This window comes from Astatotilapia calliptera, chromosome 4 (genome assembly GCF_964374335.1).
Source record: "Astatotilapia calliptera chromosome 4, fAstCal68.1, whole genome shotgun sequence".
NCBI lineage: Eukaryota > Metazoa > Chordata > Actinopteri > Cichliformes > Cichlidae > Astatotilapia > Astatotilapia calliptera.
The window spans coordinates 7,696,362-7,723,517 of NC_137425.1; the positions used below are offsets into that span (position 1 = coordinate 7,696,362).

A 27,156-nucleotide genomic window follows, 5' to 3' on the forward strand; every position below is an offset into this window, starting at 1 on the left:
TAGACTAAATGAATCCCGGTAGAGTTGTAACAAATAAAAATGCCCCAATCATGCGCCTCAGACGCATGGAAAGGCGTGCCTCAGAATGCGCTTAAATTTAAGTCTGTGCAGCGGTGAAGGACACAGTTCGCTTTGGATTTACACCTAGCGAGTTCCTCCAGAACACAAGCTGATGACGATTTGGATATGATTTTATTTCGCTGACATTCTCATATTCACACAGCGACATTTTTTGCTGATTTGAGCCGTATTTGCACCTGGAGGACGGAGGAATTGTGCCACATTGGAGCTTTCCGGTGCGCGTCAGCGGGCGACACAAAAGACTACCCACACGCAAGGTTCAGCCGTTTCCTGAATACCCATCCTCACGTGGCATAAATGAGATATTAACAGCTGGTGAATTTATAACCTGTTCTCACAGATCATAATAAACCCAGAAACGTGTTTTGTGGAGTCGGTGGCCCTGAGGCGCGCACAAATCCCTCTGATGTGGATCTGTCACACTTTGTCAGTCTTTTAAATGGCTAAATCCGGAAATCTTCTACCGACTGGACTCTATTTGAGGAGTTAAAACTTTTGCTGTTTGTGTCTCGAACGACGCTTCCCACTTCTACACCAATTATGACCGAAAACAATGAGATGGAGTGCGACTCGGAGCTCCAGCGCTCTCCAAGCAATATGCCCATCCAACCAGTGACTTCCAAGGCAAGTACCTAAATTTGGAGTTTGGTTCTTTTTCAGATGCCATGCAGATCATAACATACACGTATTTGTGCCTAACGAATCGAAAAAGAACAGTATCAGTAGACATAAGTGAGTGACTTTGCTGAGTAGTTAAATGCACACACTGAACTATTAATAAGAAGACTTATTTTATTCATTTTAAGTGTATTCTTCTCCTTTGATGGTTTTCTCCACCTGCATCTCCACCGTTTATGTAATACTAATAACAACACAATTGCAGTAGTATTCATCACGACTGCGTCACTATAGATGTAACCTCACACGTCAGGTGTGATGTCATACTGTCTCTCTTTCTGTCAAAATCCATTAGAAGCAGGCGCACACAAAAGGGTTCAAGTGTGTGTTTTTAATGACTATTAGGCAGCAAAACCAACATGTAATAATGGAAGTGTTTAATGCTTTTGTCCATTTGTTATTTTAATTTGCTTCTTTTTTGATGAGCTGCAGTTTTTTTGCGGACATTGCAGCACTCACGCTGTTTCTTCTATGCTGGCAGCAAGTTTATATTGCAATAAATAAGACGCTGCATTTGCTTATGTGAATTTTGTGTCTGTCATATACACAGCTACTAGTGTGCATGTCTAAGATACAAATGCCCTTTCAGAGGGTCTTTATGAATCCATTTAATTTGTTCACTCAGCTATATAAACAAAGATTTGGGGCTGCCCTCCAAGCTGTGGAAGCTTTCCCGATGTCTGCTTCTTAATGGAAGGACACATAAGATCAACCAGCTTGATACAACTTTCCCTAAGTCAAATCTACCCTATGACTCTTTATGCCACCCACACACAAACACATGCACGCTGCTGACATGTTTGGAGGAAAGTGACACTCCGTGCAGCACAGTCACATACTTCACCAGCCTCAGACTGCCTCTGTGCTTCATCTAAATGTTTGATGTCCTCTTTGAAAGCATACAAGTTGACGTTGTTACAAGCAATTTTAACACCACTTACTCCAGGCGTTCTACTCCAGCTCTCCTCTTCTCACCAGCTGCTACTGGTGAAAACTGGGTGTGAGCCTGTTCCAAGCTGGACTGATTGGTATTCAAATGATTCACCGGTTCGCTCTGGCTTCATCGTGTCACAGCCCTCTATAATAAAAAAAAAAAAACCCATCAGTTTGATCATCTGCCTTTGGTCTTTCAATCTATTGAGTTCTCTGTGGTGTGGGATAGATTCAAAATTAACCATCAACCTTTATGCTAGAGGAACTCATCCTTTCGAATGAATTAAATACCTGGCCATTGAAGTGTCAAAGTAAAAATGCAGAGTTTTTGTCAGCTTGGCTCTGGAGGCTGTTCCTCACATAAAAATACACAGCTACAGGGTGACATTTTTGAAGGAATCTAATCAGACACATAGTCATGTGTCCGTGATGGTTTTTATTAGACAACAATGACGGGGAGGAAACGAAAGAGGTAACAGATGCTCCCCAAAATCCACCAGCAGCAAAATCCCACCAAAGATGGATATCGTAAATCAAGAACAGAGGAAAACAGTGCCAGAAGATTATGAGAAGAGGAAGCGCAGTCTCTCTCTCCAGCTCCCAACAATAATCTGTAGTGTATTGCCAAGCCTGGCAGAAATGTGAGTGGTGGAGCCAATTAGATGCCCGAGTAGCAGTCATCAGCCTATAGTGTTGCTCTTTTTGTGCAGAGCAGTTTGATCTCTCTGGGCTGTTGATGCTTTGGGAGCTTTTTCTGTGATGGAGGTGCACAGGTAAACATCTTCTCTCCTGGATGAACACACAGGATGATGTCTGAGCGCAGAGATATAAAGGCGTAAACATGTTTTTGGTTGATATACTTGTTTGTCAGCTTGCCTGCTGAGTAATTACAACTCCCACAATCCATCCGTGTGTCCACTTCGCATTCTTCATTAAACCCTCTTAAATGGATGTGAGCGCACAACACACACACACACATATGCAGCTGACTGAGAGATGAAAGGTGACTGGCTTTCCCTACAGTGAAGCTGAACTGTCTCAGTTTCAAAGCTAAGTTACAATTAATCTTAAAGAGCTTACATTCAAATGTATCTTTTTGTAATGGATGGCTTTCTTTTTACGTTGAAACGTCCAAAAAACTTTTTTTTTCTTTTGGCTATTCAGGAAAAGGCAGTTTAACAAGGCTGAGCTGTATCACCTTGTTTTCACTTTGTCCAAAACATCAACTGGGAACAGACAACCAGGAAGTGTGTTTTAAATAGTAGCCTATTATGTGTTCTTATACTAAAATAGTCTTGATTAAATAGTCTTGGTCTCGATTAAATTACAACCAGTTAGTTGTAATATCAGAGTCGTCAGGATTGTAATTAAAGCAGTATTTAAAACCAAAATAATAATAAAAGAAAGAAAGAAATAGAGCCTCCAGTCTAGCTAGTGGTTGTGTAAAAACTGGTACACTCAAAAAGGTGATGCAAGTGTGCACGTTAAGCACTATTTACTAAATTCAGCAGTGGTACTGAAGCAGCACTAAACAGAAGTGCAGTAGGCTCTATTAATGGTGCTACTACATTATTAGTCACCAATTTATCCTGATGGAAAAAATTTAAGTTGTGCCAAATTTCAATCCATAAAAAAACTATTGAGACATTTAACTGAAATTACCACCCAAACCGCAAACTTCATGGTCAGACTAAAAGAAAATGGATTTGGGTTTTTACCCCAGGTGGTAATAAACACCTCTGTAATGTAGATGGTTCTAAGAAAAAGCACCGTCTTTATCGACATCTCTTTTAATTCATTTAAGGATAAAGGAGTGGTTGCTGTGAAGACAGCATCGAAGACATCGAAGACAGCATCGAATGGGAGAGAACATTTCACTGCATCACTTTTGATGGATACAGCAGTCATCATTTGTCATAAAGCAAGCAGGTTTTATCATGTGCACCTGCTCATGTTCACACAGGCCATAGTCATTACTGCCATTCAGGTTGAACTCTTCCTAATCATCTAGCAGGTGCATGATTTCTGGTGTTTTCGCTATATTTCGGATGTACAAACATCTTTAAAGTGACGCTCACACTTTTGGCTTTTTCTTCAGAAGGGGATATGACACAGATCAGATAGATGTGAGCAGGTAAGTAAGTCAAATCAGGAAGCTGAAGTGGGCCAAGGTCGTCTTTAATCAGTGTAACACCTTCACTGCTGTGATGTTTATTAATGTGACACTACAAGGAAAAGTGTGAGATGCTGAAATACTGGACACTAGAAACCTACAGGAGCACAAAAGATACTCCACACTGCTATTCCACAGAGATCATCTCTGCTGTTAAACAGTCCTTGAAAGTGATTGTGTGTGTGTGTGTGTGTGTAAATGATTGACGGTGTGTACATGCATGTGTGATAGTAGCAGAACGTAGGAGGCAGCCTGTGATTATGCATCTTTTCTCATGCACTGAGAGCAGGAATTTGCCAGGATGCCATGCATAATAAGAAATTTCGATCAACCCGAGAAATGTTGGGACATAAAACCGCTCCACATGTGCTCCTTGTAATCATAAATACAGCTGCTCGCTCATATTTTTATTCTATGTGATTCTTTTTCCCGCTGTTGTGTTTCACTTTAGTAAAATCTTCGCGTTTGTTCGGTTACAACTGTCGGAGAAGAGTTGAAGCCACACAGTGAAAATAATTATATGCTGAAATCCATGTACCTGGTATTTGATGGTGACAGTTTCCTCTGAAATGACATATTCTGCTGATGACCTAGAATTGGAGGGAGCCAGGAGACTGTGTCTTTCAGAGCGCAGTTATAACTCGGTTATCCTTCTTAAGGCTGAAATATCCTCACTTAGAACAAGGTCAGTCACTATGACGTGCATCATTGCAAAAAAAAAAGAAAAGAAATGTACCTCGTTTTTTATAGCGCAACTAGCTGGAGTGATTAAAGTGGAAATTCAAGGGTAGACAAATTAAAATATTGATTTAAGGTCATATAGACTTGAATGCTGGTTTTGACTTAAGGCATGGATCAATTGCAGTAACTGTTTTTTCCAATCCGTGCAGCACGTTCTCTTTACTACTGCTGATGGCAGAGCAGAAAATTGGCACACTTCAGGAGTGATGGGGAAGAAAGGGAATAAGTAAACCCCCCCCCCCACACACACACACACACACGCACCCTTGCACACCTATAGAGTTTTGACTTATAGTAATCCTACTGGTGTTACATTTCTAAACACTGAAAACATGTGATGCAGGCCCCACTCAGACCATCTCACCAAATTCCAGAGTGCCTATATTATCCTCATATTCCCAGTGGGACAAAGGCTTTGTTGTTGAGTCTTGACCTCTGGGCAGACTGGAGCATCCCATAAATATCTCAGACTGGCCCCATTAAATTTTTATGGCGGTATTCGAGTGACATAAAAGTCTTATCATTGAATTATGACTAGTCAATCCTCGCTGTTCCGCTGTGGAGAATTGATTTTGTACATTTATGCTGGCAACATGTGAGAAAGGCAGAGGTCTGTTGTAATACGGATCGAAGATGTGAAAATTGTGGGCTTTTACAGGTCTGCTGAGACAGCTCGTCAGTCTGCTTTGCAGCAGTGAGATAGGAGCTGCTCAAAGAAGACTGACTCTGCAGATGTGTGTAAATCTGTGCAATATTTTGCATTTTGCATCACATTATTAGTCATGTATGAGTCACAAAAAACGTTGAGGGAGGAACATTAGCAGGCAAGACTTGATCCAAATGCGTCTTTTTAAGCTGAAACGGGTTGAGTATTACTTGGAGAAGTGCAGTTGGGGAAGAAGTGACAGAAGACTGAGGCAGGTCCCGTTGCAGGTCACAGGGATTTTCATAAAAGGAATAATCAATAAATAATCAGCTATAAATCTGGGACTAAAGTGTGGCATATATCGCTTCTGACTCATCGATATCAGCATCTCACCTCATGTGCGGTGGTGCACATGAATGTGCAGTGAAGCTCCACATCATACTTGATGTCACATCGGCCTTGAGTCAGAAGGATTATTCTTTCAGATAATGTTCAAATGGAAGAAAACGGGAATGCTTTTCAGACCCGCACACTGACAGATGATTAGATTAGCTGTAATTGAGACATGTGCTCTATAGCTGGAGCTGTTATGCCAGCACTCAGCCACTCTGATTGAAAGAGCTCTGCTCAAGGCTGTGATGCTGCACATAAAATATGAAGTCAAAACAACTTTGTACTGTTAACATCATTAAAAATATATTCCACCCCATTATATAGTTTATAAGTCGTAATGTTTCATGAATCATTTTGCTTACATTAGTAAGTCATTATTGAGAAAATATTACCAGGTTGCAAACATGTGGGTTTTGCTGTACCTGCTTCAACACCAAATTTATTTTACCCCTCATTAAAAAAATGAATTACTAATGCAATTCGAGAACAGATCATTAGATGTTAATCATTATTTATTTGGTAAGCATAAATTAGATGCTTGTTCATCTTTACATGACAACTTTTTAAACATTTTTAATCTGACTAGAATAAGATCACACGCAACAAAGCAAAAGGCATCTCTGGCTTTAGACCTCTCTGCAATAAATCATTACTTGTTATTAATCTCTGGCTCTCTTCCACACCATGTCTCTTGTCTTGTCTTCCTCCCCTCACCCCAACTGGTCAGGGCAGATGGCTACCTCTGCCTAAGCCTGGTTCTGCCAGAGGTTACTTCCTGTTAAAAGGGAGGTTTTCCTTTCCAGTGTCACCAAAGTGCTTGCTCATAGAGGGTGATATGATTGTTGGGTTTTTTCCCTCTATGTATTATTAGAGGGTCTACTTTACAATATAAAGCGCCTTGAGGCAGCTGATGTTGTGATTTGGCGCTGTATAAATAAAATTGAATTGAACTGAATCTCCCAAACTGAAAGTTTTAAGTTATGCATTAGGATCACTGTGGTGCATAGTTCAGTGAAACCCAGAAAACACATGGACATATCCAACGCACTAATTGCCTGCATCCAGGCTACCCGCCTGTGAACATGCATCTATAAGCATCATAGAAGACATGCTGCACATTTCCTGCAGCTAACAACACTTGTGTGTCAAGAAGCTGCCATAAATAGGTGAACGAACACTTGCAGCGATTCAGCTTACAATAAGAAACCCTAAATCCCCAACCAGAAGCTAAGAAATGCAAATCCTGCAAAATGTCCTTGCCCAGATTATATGTATTTAACGAAGCAGTTGGTTACAAAGCGGCGTACTTTATTTCAAAGTTCTAAAAAATAAAGATAAGAATAACACCCTTCGGTGCTCAGAGATGTCTAACAGAGATATAATGAATTGTAGTAGTCCACAGCGTACCTAATCTTCATCAATGTAATCTAATGAAGGGAAATAATTTCACAAATAGAGGAAGCATATGGAGTGTGCAAATGTACATTCAGTTACACTCCTACAGTTTTGTTTCTTTTGCGCTGCATCGATGTGTTCCTCACACACACAGACACACAGTCAAATAGACAAACTGTCTTCATAGCTTATTCCCAGACTCACAGAGCTGTAAACAACATGTCCCTGTTAAGTGATTATGTTTGGTGCTGAGCAGAATGAGCACAGACAGACAGAGCATGTGCGCAGAGTGTATGTAGCCTGCTGATGATCTGTCTCCTCGTCTGTCTGTGTTCATCCGTTCTTTCCTTGCGACGTGACCACACCCTCACACAGCGTTACCCCTTCCATCGCATGTCATTGTAACAAATGTCTGCCTGTCCCCTGGGAAACTAGCATCATCAACCGTACATAGAGCTGGAGGCAAATGTCAGGAACCATTCATTTATCTAGTCAATCAATGTTAGGCATTCTGTAGATAACTGATGTGATGCCTGTTGATGTGATGTTTTATCATTTGACTCTTAAGATTTTGAAATGCACTGAACTTAAAGAACTGGTTTGGTTATTACACCTAATGTAACAGTGTTCCTGCAAAAGCTGTTAAAAAGTTAACTGGTAACCGGCCAGAAAAATGATTGGGTATAAAAAGGAGCGTCCAGGATGAGTCTCTCAGAAGCAAAGATGGGCAGAGGTTCATGACTCAGGCAAAGGCTGTGTGGGCAGAGAAATCCACAAATCCAAGTTAACACTCTACCATACAAAGAATAAATTGTAAATATGATCCAGGAATGCTGCAACCATCTCTGGGGAATTTAAGCTATACTGAGGCAAAAAAAAGAAACCTGTCTTCTTGTGTGACCAGTCAAAATGTGATATTCTTTTTGGAAATAAAAGACACTTCTCCAACTTAGTGAGGAGAGGTACCATCCAGCACATATGGTGTTGACAGCACACTATAAAGAACTGAACTCTGTAATTTTCCTGTCTATGCTTTCTGGCAGCCTTTCAAACATGTCTTGGGACACTGGCTGCTTTTTTACTCATTTTTTGCCCAGTGGTAGTACCTGACCATTTTCATAGGAGTGTTTTTTACTTGTTAAGCCATTTAACACTGAACTATGAATCATTCAAGCACAAACTCAAGGTATGAACCAGTGTTGTCTAGACATAACAGACAACTTAGCAATGAACTAATTTTAAATTGTATCTTTAGGCACTTTGTTACTATCGGCCTATTACAAAACACAAAACAAGTGTAATTTTATTCCATTTCTTTATTTGAGTCCATGAAAAATGCTAAAAATGACACAGTTTGACAAACATAAAGTTGTATTTTTCTAACAACAAGGTGATTTCCAAACAGCGATTAGCCAAAATTTAAAATATTTCTGCTTCCTGTGTAGATTGTCCTTAAAAAAACCTGAGAAAGCATGACAAGAAAAAAAGAAAAAATGTCAGTTCTGAAAGCTTTCTACAGAAGATGAACACAAAGTCCTGAAGAAAGCAAAGACCTGACAGAGTACCTGAGAGATGCATCCAATGCACACTGCCAATGCAGTAAAACTATACTTGGACAGAAAAACAAACATTGGAGCACCACTAGTCATGGATTGGCCTCCCCAGAACCTGGATATTAACATTACTGAAACAGAGTGGGATCATCTTGAGTGAGAATGGAACCAAAGGCAGCCAACATCCAAAGAAGAGCTTCAAACGTCCTTAAAAAAGCCCAGAGAAACATTTCCTGAAAAATACTTAAAGAAATGACAAGAAAACTAGTGTAAGAGAGCTCGGACCATACCACATACTGACTTTCAAGCTTGTTATAATATTAAAGCATCTGGATTTTATCTCTTATACTGCATTGGCATGCATTTTTCATGAATGTTTGCAGATATGAATTGCCACACTTATTTCTCATTTTCCTAATCTTCCTAATCAACTTTCTTTATCTTTTGTATAGAACTTCAGAAGATCTGTACTGATATGGGTTTCCATTAGCTTCGATGGCATAGGCAACTTGCAGATCTACAGGGGGACCTTGCTGCATATTGATGCTTAATAATACAATATGTACAGGCTTTAAAGCAGCTATTTTTACAGTCCAGACAATGCTCTTTTCAGGGTAGTCCTTGCTTTTTTCATGATGCCAAACTACACGTTGTACATAAAGCACCATTATTCTGTAATAAAAGTCTGGGTGCTGCATAATAACCCTTTACCTGTGTGTATTCACACATGTTGTTGGTGTGTGAGTTGAACCACTTGTGCTCACTGCAACCGTGTGGCCTCTTTAGTGGAGCCGGCGCTCACTTTAAGGGCCCTGGTGATGGGTTGTTGATAGATGATCGGGCTGAATAAACTCTTGTTTCGTTTTATCACAAGAGTCCTTCTGTCACTACCACTAAGCCAGTACAATTTATACACATAAGAAAAAGCTTATCTTGTTCAACCAAAAGCACAAGCACCCCTTTAAAAATATGAATTCGATCTCGCTGAAGGGGACAGGCAGCTCTTTTATTAATGTGTTGTTTCCTTATGAGGTGATATTGCTTTACATGAGTCAACTTCTTTCCCTAAGGTGTACTGATCTGAACAGAGTGTGATGTTTATGGATTCCGGGATATTGTCTGTGCTGTCTTGAGGGCACATTGGACATTTGTTATTGCTTCTTGCTTATCTCGTGTTTATTTTTAATGCATTATCTTTGTCCCTATGTCTGTCGATGTGTGTCCGTGGGTGCAGCTCCAGAGACTAAAACGCTCATTGTCCTTCAAGACCATGATGCGCAGTAAGAGCGTGGAGAACTTCTTCCAAAGGTCCTACAGCGATGCCCGCCTGCCCCAGGATTTCATCACGGACCCGCCGCCTCCGTCCCCCCCTCTGATGCCTGGCTCCCCACTTGTTGGTGACCGGTCACCATCAATTTCACCATCTCGCAGTCCCAACCCCTCCATCTCCTCCCACTCGCCCTCACTCAGCCTTTCTCCATCACTCCCCGCCAAGCCTCCCCGACCCCAGATTACCCACTGTTTCCAGGACCACATCTTTCGAAAGCCCACCAACTGCCAGCATTGCAAGCACATGATAGTAGGTAAGGTGCCTGATATTCTCACTGGACATGGTCTTTGGTGATACACTTACTCATGAAAACTAAAGACTGAAGAGTTTAGATGAAAAACTTTGAATTTTGTGTAAAATTATTATTCAGGACCTATGATTTATTACCACTTATGTGATTTTAAATTTCCTGTAAAGATGAGAGAGTTGGTCATATGAACAAGCAAGAAAATTTGGACAAGTAATTGGTCTTACTTCTTTTTTTTTTTCCAAATCTAGTTGGAAGTAGGCAAGTGGGCAAGTGCATCTGGACAATTGTGGAACTTTCCACTCACCATTAAATTTACTTCACTTAAATCCATGCAGACCCTTGCAGATTTGAAAGCACAGAGACTACAAATGTGGTGTCAGTCTTCTCATACAGCTCCATATCAGACAGAAAACGAGCATATTTAAGGTGCTCAATTACCTCAAGTGGTACAAATAAACAAAATAATAATGATTTCCTGAGAAAAGTGAAGTTTTTAAATCTCACCTCACTGCTTCCTTCTTTTTTCTCTCCTCGATTTAAGTCATTCAATTAGATCTGGACTTTGCTATAGCTCTAGCGCAGATGTGCGCTTTTGTTCACCTCTAAGTGCTACTAGCTTCTAGTATTTCTGCTAAATCTACTTCCTGTCACTGTGACTGATTACAGTCTCCAACCTGCTCCCCCGTGTTTGCTCCTGTGCAGTTTTTTGAAAATTTATTGCTGCATCCTTAGTGGGTTTATTTATGCAACGCATCACTTCGCTCTAGATTTATCTCTGCAGTCCCGAAACAAAGTGTAGCCTCTTTCTCATAAGCTGTTAAACTAATTTGATCTCTCTCTCTAAAACCACTATTTTTCTTTAGCAACCCAATTTATTTGATTGTTGTTTCTGCTCTAATACAGACCTGTCGATATAATCCCCATCTGTGACAAATTCAGAAATCAGTGATCTTTGTTTTCTAGGATAATAAGGACTCAACTCCTTAATCCCTAAAACATGAAAAGAGGATTTCTAAACATATAACAAATGGGAAGAAAACAACTGGAGTCTCAGGAGACTTTAGCTCTCAAACACTTAAAAATACAAATGTAAATGACTCAATGCCAAATCGATTATAATTAAAATATGTCCAGCTGCTTTCCAATCTCTTTAAGTTGTTTTGCAAGAAGAGCTGTTCATTATGAAGCTGTTAGTGTGAGCTCTGGTTGCAGTGCCAGCCTGATAAAACTGGGACAGGGTTTGATTTCATTCTCCACCTGAACAGAGAAAAACCTGCACATATGATGTAAGGGCCACTTTGTTCTGTTAGCACTTTCTGCCGAGTGCACATCTGTCGCCTGCTGATTTTTTTTTCTTTTTGTGACTGCTTCAATGTCAGTGTCCCCTGCTTTCATTCTCTCTTCTTTATCCCACTCTGCAGGAAACTCCAAACAAGCTCTACGGTGTAAAACGTGCAAGATGGCTGCTCACCTGTGGTGCACCTCAGAACTATCGCAGCAGCCGTGTCATGGGAAGGTGCGAAATACACACACCAAGAGTTTGATGTTGCCCTCATTTATAGCACTGAGAGTTTCTCTCAGCATAGTCACTAACTGCACACTTTGGTCTGCTCAACTCTTTTAAACTGATTCTGTTCCCTGATTTAGCACTCTTCAGTGGAAAGTGATTGTTGCTTTCATGTTTTTCCATTGCACTTCATGCCAGGCTATTGCTATGATAAACCATCTTCTTCTGTGAAATGAATAGGAAACATAAAAAAGTAGCATTGGCTTTGTTTGTGTCTGGATTGCAAGAATAGAATGGCTACTTATTACTTCTCGTGTTCATTTTTGGCAAGAAAGCAAATATTTCAGTGATTCATTGAAATAAACGTGTTAACATACAGCCAAATGACACACCGACATGAGACTCTGGGTAGTCCTGTGGAAAACTAAGTGTACTTAATAAACTGATAATCACCATAAAGCGGTTTAAAAGAAGTCTTGGCAGTTTGCTGGTCTGGAACATTCAGGTGGGTTTAAAACAAAGCTGCAATTTTTCAATGAGTGCAAATCCGGCAAATTCATTCCAAGAGAAATTTTAAAAAATCGAAAAAACAAACAAACAAGCACTACATCTCAGACTCTACAGGCCTCAGTTAGCACATTAAATGTTCAACTCCATGACAGTATAATTAGAAAAAGACTGAACAAGTATGGCTTCTTTGGAAGATTGCCACAATAAAGCCTATTCTCTCTAAAATCAACATGGCAGCGTGGCTTATATTTGATATATTGGATATATCAGCACAAACCCACTATCAAGCATGGTGGTGAACAGCTTGTTTTGTAGCCATTGAAGCCACCTGGGCACCTTGCAGTTATTGACTCAACCATGAACTCGCGCGTATATCAGTGTTCCAGAGTCAAACGTGAGGCCACTTGTCTGACTGAAATTAGGTCACGCAACAGAGCAATGATCCCAATGATCCCAAGCACAGCAGCAAATCTACAACAGAAATGCTGAAAAAGAAAAGAATGAAAGCATTCCAGTGGCCCATTCACAGCCCAGACCTTAAGGGAACCATAAGAAAGCTGTGCGCAAACAAATGCCCGCAAACCTCAATGAACTGAAGCAACACTATAAAGAAGAGTGAGACAAAATTCTCCACATGGATGCGAGATACTAATAGAGTCATATGGAAAACAATTACTTCAAGTTATTGCTGCTTAAGGTGGTTCCACAAGCAACTGAATCATGGGCTCTACTTAGTTTTTCACAGGCCTGCATAGAGGCCCAGAGGGGCAATGAAACAACCTCCATATATGCAGTTTATTGCATCTCCTCATTGCTCTTAATCAAAGCAGGAGAGTGCAAAGCTAGAGTGATCCGTAGGACTACAAGAGTCCCGTTAACTGGAAATGTGCAAGGTGTTCATGCTGTGGACCTCATTAACATAGAAGACATTTAGGGAAGGCCTTATTTTTCGAGTCATGTTGCAACATGCTCGCACATTTGCAACAAAGAAGTGACTAAATGTGGAAATTGTTAAGAGGTTGACATTTTATTTTCTGATTTGTTATCTGATGTTCAGTTTCACAACTCCAATCATTGTTTTGTCATATTACCAACACACTTTGGATTACAAGCATGAATTGAAAACCTGACCACAAAACCCTGTGCACTCTGCAATTAATTTAATTTTTTTAATAGAATAGCTTTAGGTACAGCGTTAATGGGAAAGAAAAAAACCCCCCCACAGATGAATCAGTATTGTATCACATCAAACACATTTATTACATCAACACACAGACTCACACGTATAAACACTGAAACACTCTTGACCTGCAGGCAGTCATTTTTGCTCACCATATGTGCAGTTTCAGTTAAATTGCTGAAAAAACACAGATGCATATGGCAGAAGGAAAAGTGCTGTTTTGAAGCTGTGAAGTGCTGATGCTACTGAAATAAAACAATTAATCATTGCACCATCCTTTTAGGGCCATCATTAGCAATGTTTAATTTTCTTTACTACTGCTTACATAAAGAGTATTTCGCACACTTGCGGCGTAACGGTTAGATGTTACAATGTGGATTTTTTTTTTGTTATCATGAAAAATGTAATATTATGACTGTTTGAAGGACAATGGTAGAAGGTGAGTATGATTCACTAGGCAGAAAATTGGGAGTGATTTCAGACACAGCTTTTGTGTTTATCCTCTAGTGTAAAGCAGAGGACATTAGCATGCAGCAGGAGGCGAGACCTTCTGAGAGCCACTTGGAAAATTTTAAGAGCGCTGTACTGAAGAGAGCTCAGTGCAGTTTGACAGCAGTGCACAAACAGAGAGGGGGAAAGGTAGGGGAATGATGAGGGCAGCGAAAGCTAAAATATCATCAGAGCACAATCTGGGTGTGTTTGTGGAGAACAAAGGTAGCCACTTATTGCCTTTGATCCGCTGAGTGTTTCTCTCTTCAACATAATATGACAAAGTGAGTGGCTCATTTGCAAGTCAAGGCAAAGACAAACCGATATCTCAGCTGAAACTCTCACTGTGCTTAATTCGGTGTGAAATTGCAGTCGTGCTGACACATACACACGGAAAATCACATGTCCGTGTCTGTGTCTAAGTCATGCGGCCACAAGTAGTGGTTGAGTGAATTTATTGTTCATGATTAGCAGCAGAGAGAGCTCATACGTGGCTTTGCTTATTTTGTTCTTTCCTGGAGCAAGTGAGCCCAGTTAATTGTTTCACTTACATTTTGTACGTGTTCTGTATGAATGCTCAAATAGCACTACAAAGAGATATATGTTGAGCTATGTGTTGAGTCTATAAACAAGAAGTTATGGCAGCTTATAAAAGCCCTTGTGCTCTGTTCTCCCCTCCATTAGTCGGGAGCATTCAAGCGAAACTTCAGCTCGCCAATGCTCGTCAATGACCAGTTGGCTGTCGTCAAGGAAGTTCAGCCAAGCCAAGGTGAGCGCAGTCCGAGTGTGCATGTGGTTGTATGAGTGAATCCGCTGGTTGGGTTTGCTTGTGTCCCTGTGCTTTTGTTTCGTGACGTTGCTCTTGTCCAGCCTTTTGGGTTTTACTTTTCGATTTTTCGATTTTTTTTTTTTTTTGCACTTTTGCTTGTAATGTAATAAAAAACAGAAATGTCTTCACCTCACCTGGCAACGGACGAATGTGAAGTGGAAAAAGATAAAGAGAAGGAGACAAATTCAGTTTCACTTGGAGGTGATGGACCGTCTCTACGCTGAAAGTATGTGAATAAATATTTATAAGTTCTAATGTTTATGTTTTTATATCTCTGTTTATGAGTTGTGCTGTATATCCTTGGACTGGTGAAGAGGATTAATTTATTAGATAGGCACCACAGTTGCATGTTTAAAAATTCATAAACATTGAAATGCTGCCCACTTTTTTGATTGATGGTAACCCCAAATTCACAAACATCCACCTTATTTCATTCAGCAAATGCTGGGAATAAATTTCAAAGAAAATTATATTTTTAATCAGTTTTCAGGTCAGTGTTTGTCCGCTCAAGGCCAAATCATAGTGGTACGAGTTGCTTTTACAACCACTGGACCAAAGTGCTTAAATTTGTTCTTCCTTTTATGGTCACCGCTGAAATGCAGCTTCATTTTTCTTTGTCATACCTTTGGAAGAACACCTTTGAACGTGACACAGTCATCTGCCGTAATGCATGACTCACATCAGGGTCGGCGCCCCATGCTGTCACTTGCTTGTAGTACTCATGAGTCAGGGTACAATGAACCTACAACTCCATCATCACCTCGAGCTCAGCACCATGATGCCTGGGACTTTGCCAGGGCCAGCTGAGAGTGCAACCTGCCAAGCTCACAATCACACATTACACAGTGTGCTCATAATTATGCTAACAAAAGGCTTGGTAAAATGTTTACACACATTCATATCAGACAACAGTTTTCATTTTGTATTTACTCACAGACCCCCTTAATTTCCCATCAAGTACCTCCTGGCCACAATTTACTGTTCTCATATTAAACCTCATTTATGAGTCTGCTAGTTGCGGGAACTTAACGGTCTACGTTGCAGTCTTGCAGTGATGATTCATATGTGATGAATGTGAAAAGGATTTCTCTGTTTAAATGTTAAGGTTAAATCTGCCAAAGAGAACCTGATACTGATGATATTCTCGGGTCAGAATGTTATCAGTTAACTGATAATTAACAACATTATAATAAAAACAGACCTGAAGCTACTTTACATAAAAACTCTCCTTCCAGTCTCAAAAGAAACCTTAAGGATCTAAAAAAAAATAATTATTTATATGGAGCAGTGGAGTGTAGAGTCTCTAAGCTTGGCTTCCCATCCCATCATTTACTCATCTGCAATTAACTTCTCTCTGCAGAAATACCTTCTTCAGTCAGTGTAATGAGCTTTATCGACTCTAAATACCTGACTTAATCATACTAAATAACACATTGCTGCACAATTTCTTCTGTATACAGAAGAAATGACTTTGGTATGAAACTACAGGTGATTTCAACTCCATCCTGCACAGGCACACGCACACTGAGACACATCTGGCCCTGCAGCAAAATCCCTCTACCCTCCTTCTGTTGAGCTGGATGGGGAAAGAGCTGAAAAATCTAATTCCCAACTTCAGAAATAGTGTGATAGCACCCAAGCACTGCTGTCTACATGAAATGCAGCAGCGAAGACTTTCAGAAGATTTCCATATTTTACATTTCGTCTCTTATTCCCTTTCTACTCTTTCTACAGTTTCACATCTGTTAAAGCTATTAAACTAAGACACATCTCTTGCCACTAAGTTAAATAAATCAAAGCATGTTAATTCATTGGAATGTCTTCATTTTCTTTTGAATTTTTGGCTGCTGTCCTCGCAGATCTAAAGTAGGCCACTTTGGTTCAGGACTGACTGTGTTACAGCAGTTATATTTAAACCCCTTGGTTCCTCCAGATTGGCACAGGCACAATAGTCATGATGTACAGTGTAATCTCAGCGTGTAGCCCTGATTGTAGTGTGTCCAAAGTCTTTTAGTGAATAATTTACGTGTCTGTGTGTGGTTTCAGAGGCACCGCGGATGCGAGTAGACCCTGTGTATGCCGCCTTGCGCTACGGGACGTCCTTGGCACAGATGAGTCGCTCCAGTTTTGGCAGTTTGTCAGAATCACCAACGCGCAGCTTGGTATGACATCATAGGCCTGTGGGTGGGGGTAGAGGACAGTTCAGTCCCGTGTGTTTGACACAATAAACAACACTGGTCCGTTAGCTAACTTACTTATTATATTAAGAGAACTGACAGTGACATTCCCTTGTTAAGCCATATTTTGTAAAGGGTGCATATGTTTTTTTTTTATTGAATTATTAAGAGTTAATACATTTAAGAATGCTTTAGATTCAGATTTATTAGGTATTATCAGAACAGCCATTAAATTGGAAGAAAATCTTTAACATAACAATATTCTTGTCTTCTTAGCTACCTTTTTTAGTCATAATATAAACATGGAGACTAATTCAAAAAGCTCTCCGAATCCTCTGAAAAACAGCTGCAAGCCATCTAAATCAAACTTGTAAACCCTGAATAAATGTTGCGATATCGGAAAGTAACAGTTCAGCTACAAATATTTGAGACTGATCTGTGTACAGCTTATAAGCAGCAAATATGAAGCAACAGCCAAGAGATGTTTACTGCTGCTCAACATTGGACCAAACACCTCGCCTCACCAAAATGTTGCAAAATGTTGTCTGTTTATACACGTTTGAGACTGATAGAAAGCTTCTCATCTAACTTCTCCACTGAAAAGAATGTGCATGCTTGCTAAAATGTAAAATGTTCACATTTTGTGAACCGCAGGTATCTCTGAAACCTGTTGAATACATGAACTTCCAGCATACTGACTGACAACAAGGTCACCCACTATCAAATGCATCCTCTCTGGCCTCCTGGTGCTGATATTTTATTGCTTCCTCTCTATGTTCTTATTTGAGGGTGAGGGAGGAGAGGAGAGGCAACAGAGACAGTCCAGCATGGAGGAAGAATTAACTCAGGAGACAGGGGGTAAAGACGTCTCTGTGTCTGTGCCTTGATGTATGTGGATATGCACATGCGCTGCATGCCCTTGCCTATGTGTGTCTATGCAGATGTTGTGTCGCGCATAACTTTCTGTGCGTGAGAGAGAATTACTGTGGCTGCTTGTAAAAAAACAAAAACAAAAACAATAAAACGAGTGCTTATGTGTGTGATTAGCGACTTTTAAGACATTTTCTCGCTGATTCCAGATGATCCTATCCCCGAGCCAGAGATCGAAAAGGAGGTAGACGAGAGCAGCGAACAAACTCAGACTGCAGAGGAGAAGGTACCGCTTTGTTTAATCCACCTGTACATACTTTCATCCCTTGTTGCTCTATTCCTCAAGCGTGTATTTCTGTCTCACTGCCTCCCCTTCCTGCATCTCCCTGTAACCAGGTGCCCAAGCGCATTGAAGTCCACTCTATCCACACCTATGTAGCGCTCTACAAGTTTCTGCCTCAGGAACCAAATGACCTGGAACTACAGTGAGTAAAAGCAAAACAACCTGACTATGTGCAAGGATTTTTATAGCTATATGCGTGTGCATGTCCAGGAGTGCTTGTGTGCAATTGCTTTTTTTAGCATTGCGTGTGCAAATATGGTCGGTTTTTGTTCGTGTTTTGCCCCGGCTGTTGTTCCTGCAGGATGAAAATGTCCCCACCATCTGCAAAGGACGGTGCCGGGGCGCCCTTAAGGACGACTAATTATAAACTCAAAGCCCATCACTGTCCCCACGCAGAACTAGTGACTGAGCTGTGTTCCCAGCAGGGAAGGGGATAAAGACACTGAACAACTGAGAGATGAAAGGGAGGACATGCATGAGAGGAAATGGCATAGAGCGGAAGATTATCAGAGAGAGAAAGAGAGAAAACAGATGGAGAAAGCAGAGCACTGTTGTCAAAGTTAAAGCCCAAATACAAGAAAGTAAGATCAGACCATTGTGGATGGCAGAAGTCAAAACATGTACCATATTCCAGACAGGTCGATTTTAACAAACCAGTACATGGATATGAATTCTGCAAAAATTATTATCAGAAATTTGATAGTTTAATCACCTAAAAAAAAGATAATTTTTATGTGGGGAGAATCTCAGTTATCTAATCAGTGTGTATTATATTTGTAGTGATGATGAGTATAGGTGGTTTGACTATAATGGCTCACAAACACACAGCTTACATGAGAATGAGTGGGTTTGGGGGGATTTACATTTATTTGGATTTGATTTGTAAGGACTGACAACCTGTCCATGATGTACCCCGCCACTTTCCCACTTTCAGCCAGGATGTGCTCCACCCCAGCTGGTTTCAACCATTTTAGGATAAGTGGTTAAGACAGATGAGGTCAGACAGTAGTCTCCACGGATTATGATGTTTACAGATGACATTGTGATCTGTAGTAAGAGTAGGGAGGAGGAGAAAGACAGAGGTAGAGAGGTAGAGGTATGATCCGGAGATAAGGAAGACAGAATATCTGTGTGAATTAGAGGGAAGTAGTGAAGGTGGATGAGTTTAAATACCTAGAGTTAACCATCCAAAGTCATGGACAGTGGACAAGAGAGGTGAAAAAGAGAGTTCAAGAAGCGGGAGTGGGTGTAGACAAGTGTCAGGAGGGATTTGTGACAGACAAATAGCAGCAAGAGTGAACCTGTTGTGATGTATAGTTTTGAGAGAGAGAAAAAAAAAAGCTGTAGGTGGCAAAGTTGAAGATAACATTTTTGTTTGGACTGAATGGAGGGAAAATTATCAGAGTATATCAGAGGGAACGCTCAGGTTGAGCAGTTTGGAGACAAGGTTGAGAGGGTTTGAACAGAGAAGAAAAACAGCATATTGGTTATATTGGACCAAGGATTTTGAATATGGAGCTGTCAGGCACGAGGGAAAGAGGAAGACTAAAGAGAAGGTTTATGGTTGTAGTGATGGAGAGATGGAGGCAGATGACCCGCTGTGGCATCTTCTCAAGGGAGAGGTTGAAAGAAAATGAAAAGATGGACAGAAATGGATGGAATTTAGATAACATTTGTACTTATTACAATGATAATACATATGTAGTGGCTTGCGTTTCATCTCTGAGTAGCTTTTTTCATAGATTTCTTTGAGACTGAATAGCAGCTAATCTCACCACTAGGCATTGTGAGGATTTTTACAAAGAAACCTATCTGCTCTTTCTGATGCCCTCCATATTGTCAGGAAATATTGTACATGTAAAATATAGTATTTAAAAATTGAAATAGCAACAGTAAAGGTATAAAAATACTAGCATTGTTAAGTTAGAACCACTATCCACTATCTATTACTACCAGGAAACTGCTAAAGTTGTCTAATTCTGCTGTTAGAAATATACAATATAGATATAAATGCTTAGTTAGATAGACAATATAGGGCACGAAAACCTTTATAAAAGATGCATTTAAATATTTAACTGCGCTCCTTTGAGACGCTGCATGAGCAGAATTGTACCAGTCACCTAAGAAATATGACTCACATGGTAGTGTGTGTGTGTGTGTGTGTGTGTGTGTGTGTGTGTGTGTGTGTGTGTGTGTGTGTGTGTACCATGATCATATAGGGCAGCTGTGAATGCAGACATCCGGGAGGCAGAATGCACCGAAATGCAATTGGGACAGCTTCTCCCTGTATATCTAGGACAGTGGGCATACTGTGTATGTGTAGAGAAGTCTCATCAAAAATTGGTAGCATCATTAGTATGCAGGCCAGGCTGGCTGCAGATCGGGCCTAGCCTTCATTGCTGCAGCAGACACTATAGAGTTATATTTCATGTAGACCTCATGACTTTGTTTTCAGCTGTTCTGTCACCTCTACAGCGAGACACAAAGACTCACCCAAATTTTAACCTCCACAATGTTGCTACCACGGGTACACTACAGCTTTCTGTGGCAGTTAGATAACTGTAATATTTTGTGCTTGCAATCAGCTCTCCTTTCTTCCCCCCTACTCCGTTGCCTTTCCCATCATGTTTCCCTCTATTGTCTCCCTGTCTCTTTTTCCTCTCCACCCCAATTACCTCCCTTCTCATGCCCTTTTTTCCCATCTTCTCTCTTGTCTTATCTCTTTTAGTCCTGGTGATCGGGTGCAGGTCACTGACGACTCTAATGAGGAGTGGTGGAAGGTGGGTAATAAATCATTTGCAAACATCTGTGTGTGCTAGTTGGTGCATACCTGGTGATGTTGGTGTGTGCTGTGTTTTATTTTCCCCAAGTTCTCAGAAGTGTGTGTGTGTTTATGTGTGTGCACATGCATTCATACTGCGCATGTGTTAAATTAGGTCTTTAAACCAAGCTTTTAATGCAAAACACCTGCTCCATTTTTGCCTGTCGCAAACATGTAAGGAGCCACAGACAAAAATAGAACATAATTTCCTCTGAAAATTACCAAAAGAGTTTAACATAATGAACTTGGCTACTGTTGCAGTCGCGTAGAGGCCCTTATTGAGTCTGTAATGAGCTTCACTAACTCCCAATGGAAATAAATGTGCATTTGTGTGTGCGCCCGTGTGTTTCAGTTCACGAAGAAGGAAAACGCATCCAGAGTGCAGATTTAGCGTACACTCTGTGAGCATAGTTTTCGCTTGAACTTACGTAACCCAAAGCGGAGCAGCACATCAACATATTCATTCCAAGAAACCTTTAAATTATGTATAATCTGTGAATCATCTGTTCATTACTAATGTATAGTTTGTGAATCACTTCAATAAACACATCAACACCTGAGGCAGAGGGTGTTAAACTGTGAAACATTGCTGCATAATGAGGTATGCCCAGTTATCACTGGCAAGAAAGGGATGAAATCTCTTGTTTATGTGTGCGCACCTGGAAAACAAATGTTTCATCCTTCTTATACAAACAGCAAAAATGGGATGATTTGCCACTACATGAGGCAGAATTTTAATTTAGAAAGTGTTGTTTCTCTCATTTCTGTTTATGATGGTATAACAATAAAGGTGCCTGCTCAATTATACTACTAAATAACTAAAAGTTCATTTGGGCTTTGCTGTTATGAGATGGAAGCGGTAGATATAAAAGTGTTCAGTTCTTATCAGTCAGTCTTCACTGAAAAACTGTTTAAAACTAGTATGAATGAATATTTGGTGCCAAATTACTCATTTTGGGGGACTTTAAACAGGCTTTAACAATATACTGTCTGCCTTCTACTGGATAGTTACTGCAGTGAATAATGTTTTTGGCAACAGTTTTTTTGGCAACAAAGATGTTACTTTGTTTCAAGAAGACAAAAAAAACAACTAAGGATATTGCTGAAACTACTAAAAGTGGGCTGAGAACTGTCCAATGCATTATTAAAACCAACTATCATCTAAGGAAGAGATGTGGTTGGAAAAAAACCTTGAACGATCGTGGTCAGAGGTCACTTTGACGTTTGGTGAACTCAAATAAAGTTTAACAGTACATCTCATGGCTATATTTAATAGCAAAAGTAATTGCAATTCCACATGCATAATACGAAGAGAATTCAAGGGATTGGCACTAAATAGCAGCCCTAGGAAAACCACTTACCAGAGCTAATCAGGAAAAAAAAGGCTTCAATTTGCTAGAGAATAAAAAGATTGAGTTCTGCAATGGAAAAGGGTCATGTGGTTTGACTTCAGGTTGACCCTGTTCCAGACTGATGGGTGCATCAAGGTAATAAGAGAGGTGGATGTAGTGATGCATCCATCATGTATAGTGTCTACCAGACAAGCCTGTTAGGTCAGCATTAATAGCTAGGGTTGCTTCAGTTGGTCAGGTCTAGGTACAGCAGTTTTAAGTGTCCAGAAGGTCAGCTGACTCTATACTGAACGAGCAGGTATTTCAATGGATTTTTCCATGTGATGAACTACATGGGCCTAATCCAAGATTATAATGCCAGGATTCATGGGATTCCAAGTGTGAAAACGCATGGATTTTCACACATGGATTGGTCACCAAAGAGACCAGACTTTAACCCCACGGAGCATCTTTGGGATGTTCTGGAGAATACTTTAGACAGAAATCCAACTCTCCCGTCATCAATACACCGTTCTGGATGGAAATAGATATTGTGACACTGCATGGCTTTATTAAAATGATGCCAGAGCGAATACGTGCTGTCATCTCTATATCTGTGGGTAGTCTGTGTATTTATTTTTAATATTTATATAGAGACGTATAATTATATGTACTGTAAATATCATACATTCTATATCTGCATTACTGTTTGTTTTTGGGTTTTTTGCACGACACTATCACAGATTCCTTGTTTTTTACAAAGTGATTCTAATTCTGATCAAAGCTAAAGCTAAATGTGGTTCAATGACATATTAGAGCATTAGACTTTGGGGGTTTTTGGCCAGGCAGTTTATTATATAGAGCAGGGGTAGGGAACGTTAGTCCTCGAGAGCCCGTGTCCTGCAGGTTTTAGATCTCACCCTGGGTCACCACACCTGAATCAAATGATTAGTTCATTACCAGCCTCTGGAGAACTTCAAGACATGTTGAGGAGCTAATTTAGCCATTTAAATCAGCTGTGTTGGATCAAGGACACATCTAAAACCTGCAGGACACTGGCTCTTGAGGCCTGGAGTTCGAGACCCCTGATATAGAGATTTCCAACAATCCTCTTTTAAGATTGAACTTGACAACAGTGGAGCAGTAAAACTCCAGATTTTCCATCAGAAAAACAATCAAGTTGGATTGTCAGCTAACAATTTGGGTTGAGTGCAGTCTGGTGGGCCAGTAAGCGCAGATCAGGCTATCATTGCGCAATCTCATTAACTAGATCTAAAGAATCTGTGACAGCTATCTTGGCATCCAGATACAGTTTAAATGCTGACTGAACTGTTTTGGTTCATTCCTCAGGGTAAATGTGGGGACAAAGTTGGTTTTTTCCCTGCCAACTTTGTGCAAAGGGTCCGACCCGGAGAGAGAGTGTGGCGGGTTATTCAGGGCAATCCCGGCAACCGAGAGAGAGGACACATGGCTGTGAGGGAATCCCAGGTATACTAATGGTGGAATACTGGTTTGAGACTTAATTTATTTTTGTTGATAGCTTCACCGTTTTTTCATTGTAACCATCAAAAGGCTATTATGGCAACCCAGCATACACTGATGATAGGATTCCAATTCTCAATTCATGAAACCTGTCCTGTGAAGGGTTTCAAGGGACTGAAGCCAAATCCAGTACACGCTGTGTGAGAAGTGGGGTGCATCCTGGTTAGAGAGCGATCAAAGGATTGGCACCAGCATTATCTATGTCTGTTTGTCTTTGCTATGAATAAGGCTCATCATTTCCAGATTGTATAGACCGTTAGAAAGAAAACCCACATTGTTTTTTGACCTTCAGGGTCACATTCAATCAGTTTTCATCCACTGATTTTTATTCATATACACACAAAGAGAAAATTCATAGTGCTTAGTCACAAGTAAAAAACCTGTAGGCAGTTTACACAATAACTTTCAGATTTTTTTAAGGTCTGTTATTATTTGTTCTTTTAAAAACAGTTTTTATATTGGTAAAAATAATCTTTTATTCTAGTTTCCTCTTAGAAAACAAAGCATCTTATTTTCTGTTTCCTGCTTTTAGATTTGTGTGGGGAAACGAGAAGAGGGTGAGGTGTTTCTAAAGCTGAGCAGTGGAAAGAAGAAAGGGCTGGTCCCAGCTGATTCCATAGAGGAGATTTGAACCTTTGTGCACAGACCACCATCTTTCCACATCTACTTTCCCCAGGGATGCACCCATTTTAAAACTACCCCTCTTCTGCCTCATTCCCCTGGCTAAACAACTGCTCCAGCTTCTCCAACTGGTCAGCCAAACACAGAAAAACTAAAAACATAATACACACTTCTGCAAGGATCTGGAACCACAGCCCCTCATAAACACATGGTTTCCAGCTCAGCTGGTTGATTGTAAGCCTTTAATGGAGGGGGCAGTTATGCAATTGCCCTGCTCTAGTTCTCTTGTAGGTTTATCTTTTCAAAGCCAATAAATCGATGTTTAGTAGACAAGGGTGGTCAAAAATGCTTTAAAATGTCTGCTGGATGCCAGCTCAGATTTAGTTTTTCCTCATCAAAAAGACGTCTACCAGCGTGGGAGGAGGCTGAATCCTCTCATGGGAACATGATGCTTCTATCAGTGTCCTTTTCTTGTTTCTACCCACTCCGTGTGTCTCATTCCTATCTGCTAATTTCAGGGTCTCTGCCCTGGGGACTGATATCAGCTTCGTGTAGACTGCTACAACAATAGGCACTTGCCAAGAACAACCACTGCCAGCTATGGAAAGCTACTGCCATTTAGACAGACGGCAGGATAGGATGAAAGGAATACACCAGATCTGAAAATTGTCTGTAGTTTCTGGCTGAGTTACGACTGCACTCAATGATTTGAGAGTGCAAAAAGAAGAGGTTTTTCACACAAAAATCAAAAACTGATTCTTTTCATTATGAAATGACAATTAAAGTATGCTATAAAAATTGTCCAGCATCTTTTAATTTCTGGTATGAAAGTCTGTCAAACCCTGTGATCATCACTATCTACCCAAAGACTCAGAGTTTACCTTTTCGACTATCCTTAAAACAAAAACATGAACTCCCAGGAATTGCCTGAAAATTGTTCCTTTCTTTTAAGTAAAATTTTATAGATTATTATGTCTGTCCACTTTTGAGACACAGCTGTGTTTGTCTACCGTCCTTATTCTGTTGTGTTACTATTTTACAAACAGATGAGGTAAAAGAAATCAAAGCTAAAAGGGAGGCAAATCTCTTTAGGAAGACTAGGGGGGTTGTTTGGGAGCTTGTCGTGAGCACTGAGGAAGAAAAATGTCAACATCTACCAAGTTTAGAAGTTACAAGTGGCAGAAGGTGTTCTGCTGTTTTTCGCATGAAAGACCTCGGTGGGCATAAACCCGCCGGTTTCTGCAGGGACCTGCTGAAGAGCCTCAGTGGGATGTTGCAAGCGTTGCCCAGAATTTTAACATGTTCACTAGAGCTTGAAACAAGAGGAAAAAAACTGTAGGCAGTCTGCCTGAAAAACAACAGCACAATGGGGTTCCTTCTGACCATGACAAGGAGTTTCACTGACAGCTTAGAGGGACACAGGAAAACAGGAGGAGTAGGAGGCTGTGCAGTGAAAGGGATGACACGAGTGCTGAACCGTTATGAGTCAGTGTACATGCAGGTAGTGTTGTACCCATGGGTGCACGAGTCATCATTGATCAAATGTCAGCCTGTCATCTCCATCTTCCACTCCCCGTTTGGCCTCCTTTGTCCTTATATTATTGATGTGACTGGTCAGTTCTGACGTAAAGTCAAGCCATTTTTTAATACCAGTACATTTCGGATTGCTTAGAGTTCTACGCACTAAGTCATTATTTATTTAAAATCTTCTTCTTTTTTTAAAAAGTCCTTGTCCCTGAGTTTGCGTGTGGAAAATCAGGAATGTGAAAGAAATCTAGAACTGAAGGACAGATTGCATCATTTGAATAATAAATTAAAGCACATTTTAGTTCACCCATCCTTTTCAGAGCACAAGGATCTAGCTGATTCCTTTTAGTCTGCATTTTTTGTGGAAGCCTTTAGAAGCTGTGATTTTTTTCCTTTAAAAGCTTCTCTTGTCATCACGGGAGTAGCACTTTATTTTGAGTCATTTGAATAAGCTGTAATTTTGTAGATGTGTCTCCTTGATAGTAATACTGTAGATGTTGTATTTAAAAATACTTCAACTGCAACTTCAATTCACCATGAAGTACTTCAGCTGGTGGACTTACGGTTTGTCCTTGTTGGCAGAGAGACAGCAGCATAAACAATACCACACTCCTGAAAACATATTCCAGGGGGAATGTGTTGTCACAGCATAACTGGAAGTTTGATTTTACTCATCTAAAAATGTGCTATCATGAATTATGTCTAATTTCACGTAGCATCTACTGTTTACACCTTAAAGACTTCAAAATGTTAAGTATGTGTTTGGATGTTTCCCAGATTCGTTGGTTGGCCGCGTACCTCAATAAAACATCTTTACAAAACCTGGTCTGCCTGTTTTATGCATGAAGTCTGTAACATGCTTTGCACAGTGAAATATTAAGGATATTCCACAGGAGTTGACAGCTGATCATTTACACGTCCACATGACAAATGCATGTAGCTTTTGCTGTTTTTCTATATCTCTATTCAGTCTTTTTTAGCTTAGAGAGAGCACAGAACTCCTAAACGAGGCCACTTTAATGACAAGTTTCATTGGCATCCATGCATAATGCACCATCCTGCAGCCACAAATACACTGCTGTGCAAAGAGGAATGCCGAAATGATGCTCCAAACAACCGCAATATAAATAGCACATAACGGCACTGCTGGAGGAAGTGGAACTCAGCCTTGTTTATTCAATCACAGACAACTGCATAAATCAGAGGGCAAATGATGGCATTTCTTGCAGATAAATC

The 27,156-nt window shown here is 40.4% G+C and overlaps 1 protein-coding gene across 2 annotated transcripts; it reads left to right on the forward strand.

Moving 5' to 3' along the window:
* LOC113020403 (SH3 and cysteine-rich domain-containing protein 2-like) lies at window positions 1–26,741 on the forward strand. Of its 2 annotated transcripts, XM_026164353.2 has the most exons (11): window positions 5–705; window positions 9,828–10,176; window positions 11,595–11,689; window positions 14,544–14,628; window positions 16,735–16,850; window positions 17,654–17,723; window positions 17,945–18,021; window positions 18,132–18,220; window positions 20,807–20,858; window positions 23,581–23,718; window positions 24,305–26,741. In XM_026164353.2, the coding sequence occupies exons 1-11, from the start codon at window positions 622–624 to the stop codon at window positions 24,401–24,403; spliced, it is 1,254 nt and encodes a 417-aa protein (XP_026020138.1). In that variant the 5' UTR covers window positions 5–621; the 3' UTR covers window positions 24,404–26,741. The 2 variants fall into 2 exon arrangements, with proteins under 2 accessions (XP_026020139.1, XP_026020138.1); XM_026164354.2 differs by lacking the exons at window positions 16,735–16,850; window positions 17,654–17,723 and having other exon boundaries at window positions 1–705.
* Window positions 26,742–27,156: the final 415 nt, after the last annotated feature.

Bases quoted from the DNA above. Each gene is read 5' to 3' on its own strand.
- LOC113020403 (XM_026164353.2), top strand. From the start codon at position 622: ATGACCGAAAACAATGAGATGGAGTGCGACTCGGAGCTCCAGCGCTCT. The intron at 16,851-17,653 runs GTATGACATCAT...TTCTTATTTGAG, and splicing joins AATCACCAACGCGCAGCTTG to GGTGAGGGAGGAGAGGAGAG. The intron at 20,859-23,580 runs GTGGGTAATAAA...TTCATTCCTCAG, and splicing joins CTAATGAGGAGTGGTGGAAG to GGTAAATGTGGGGACAAAGT.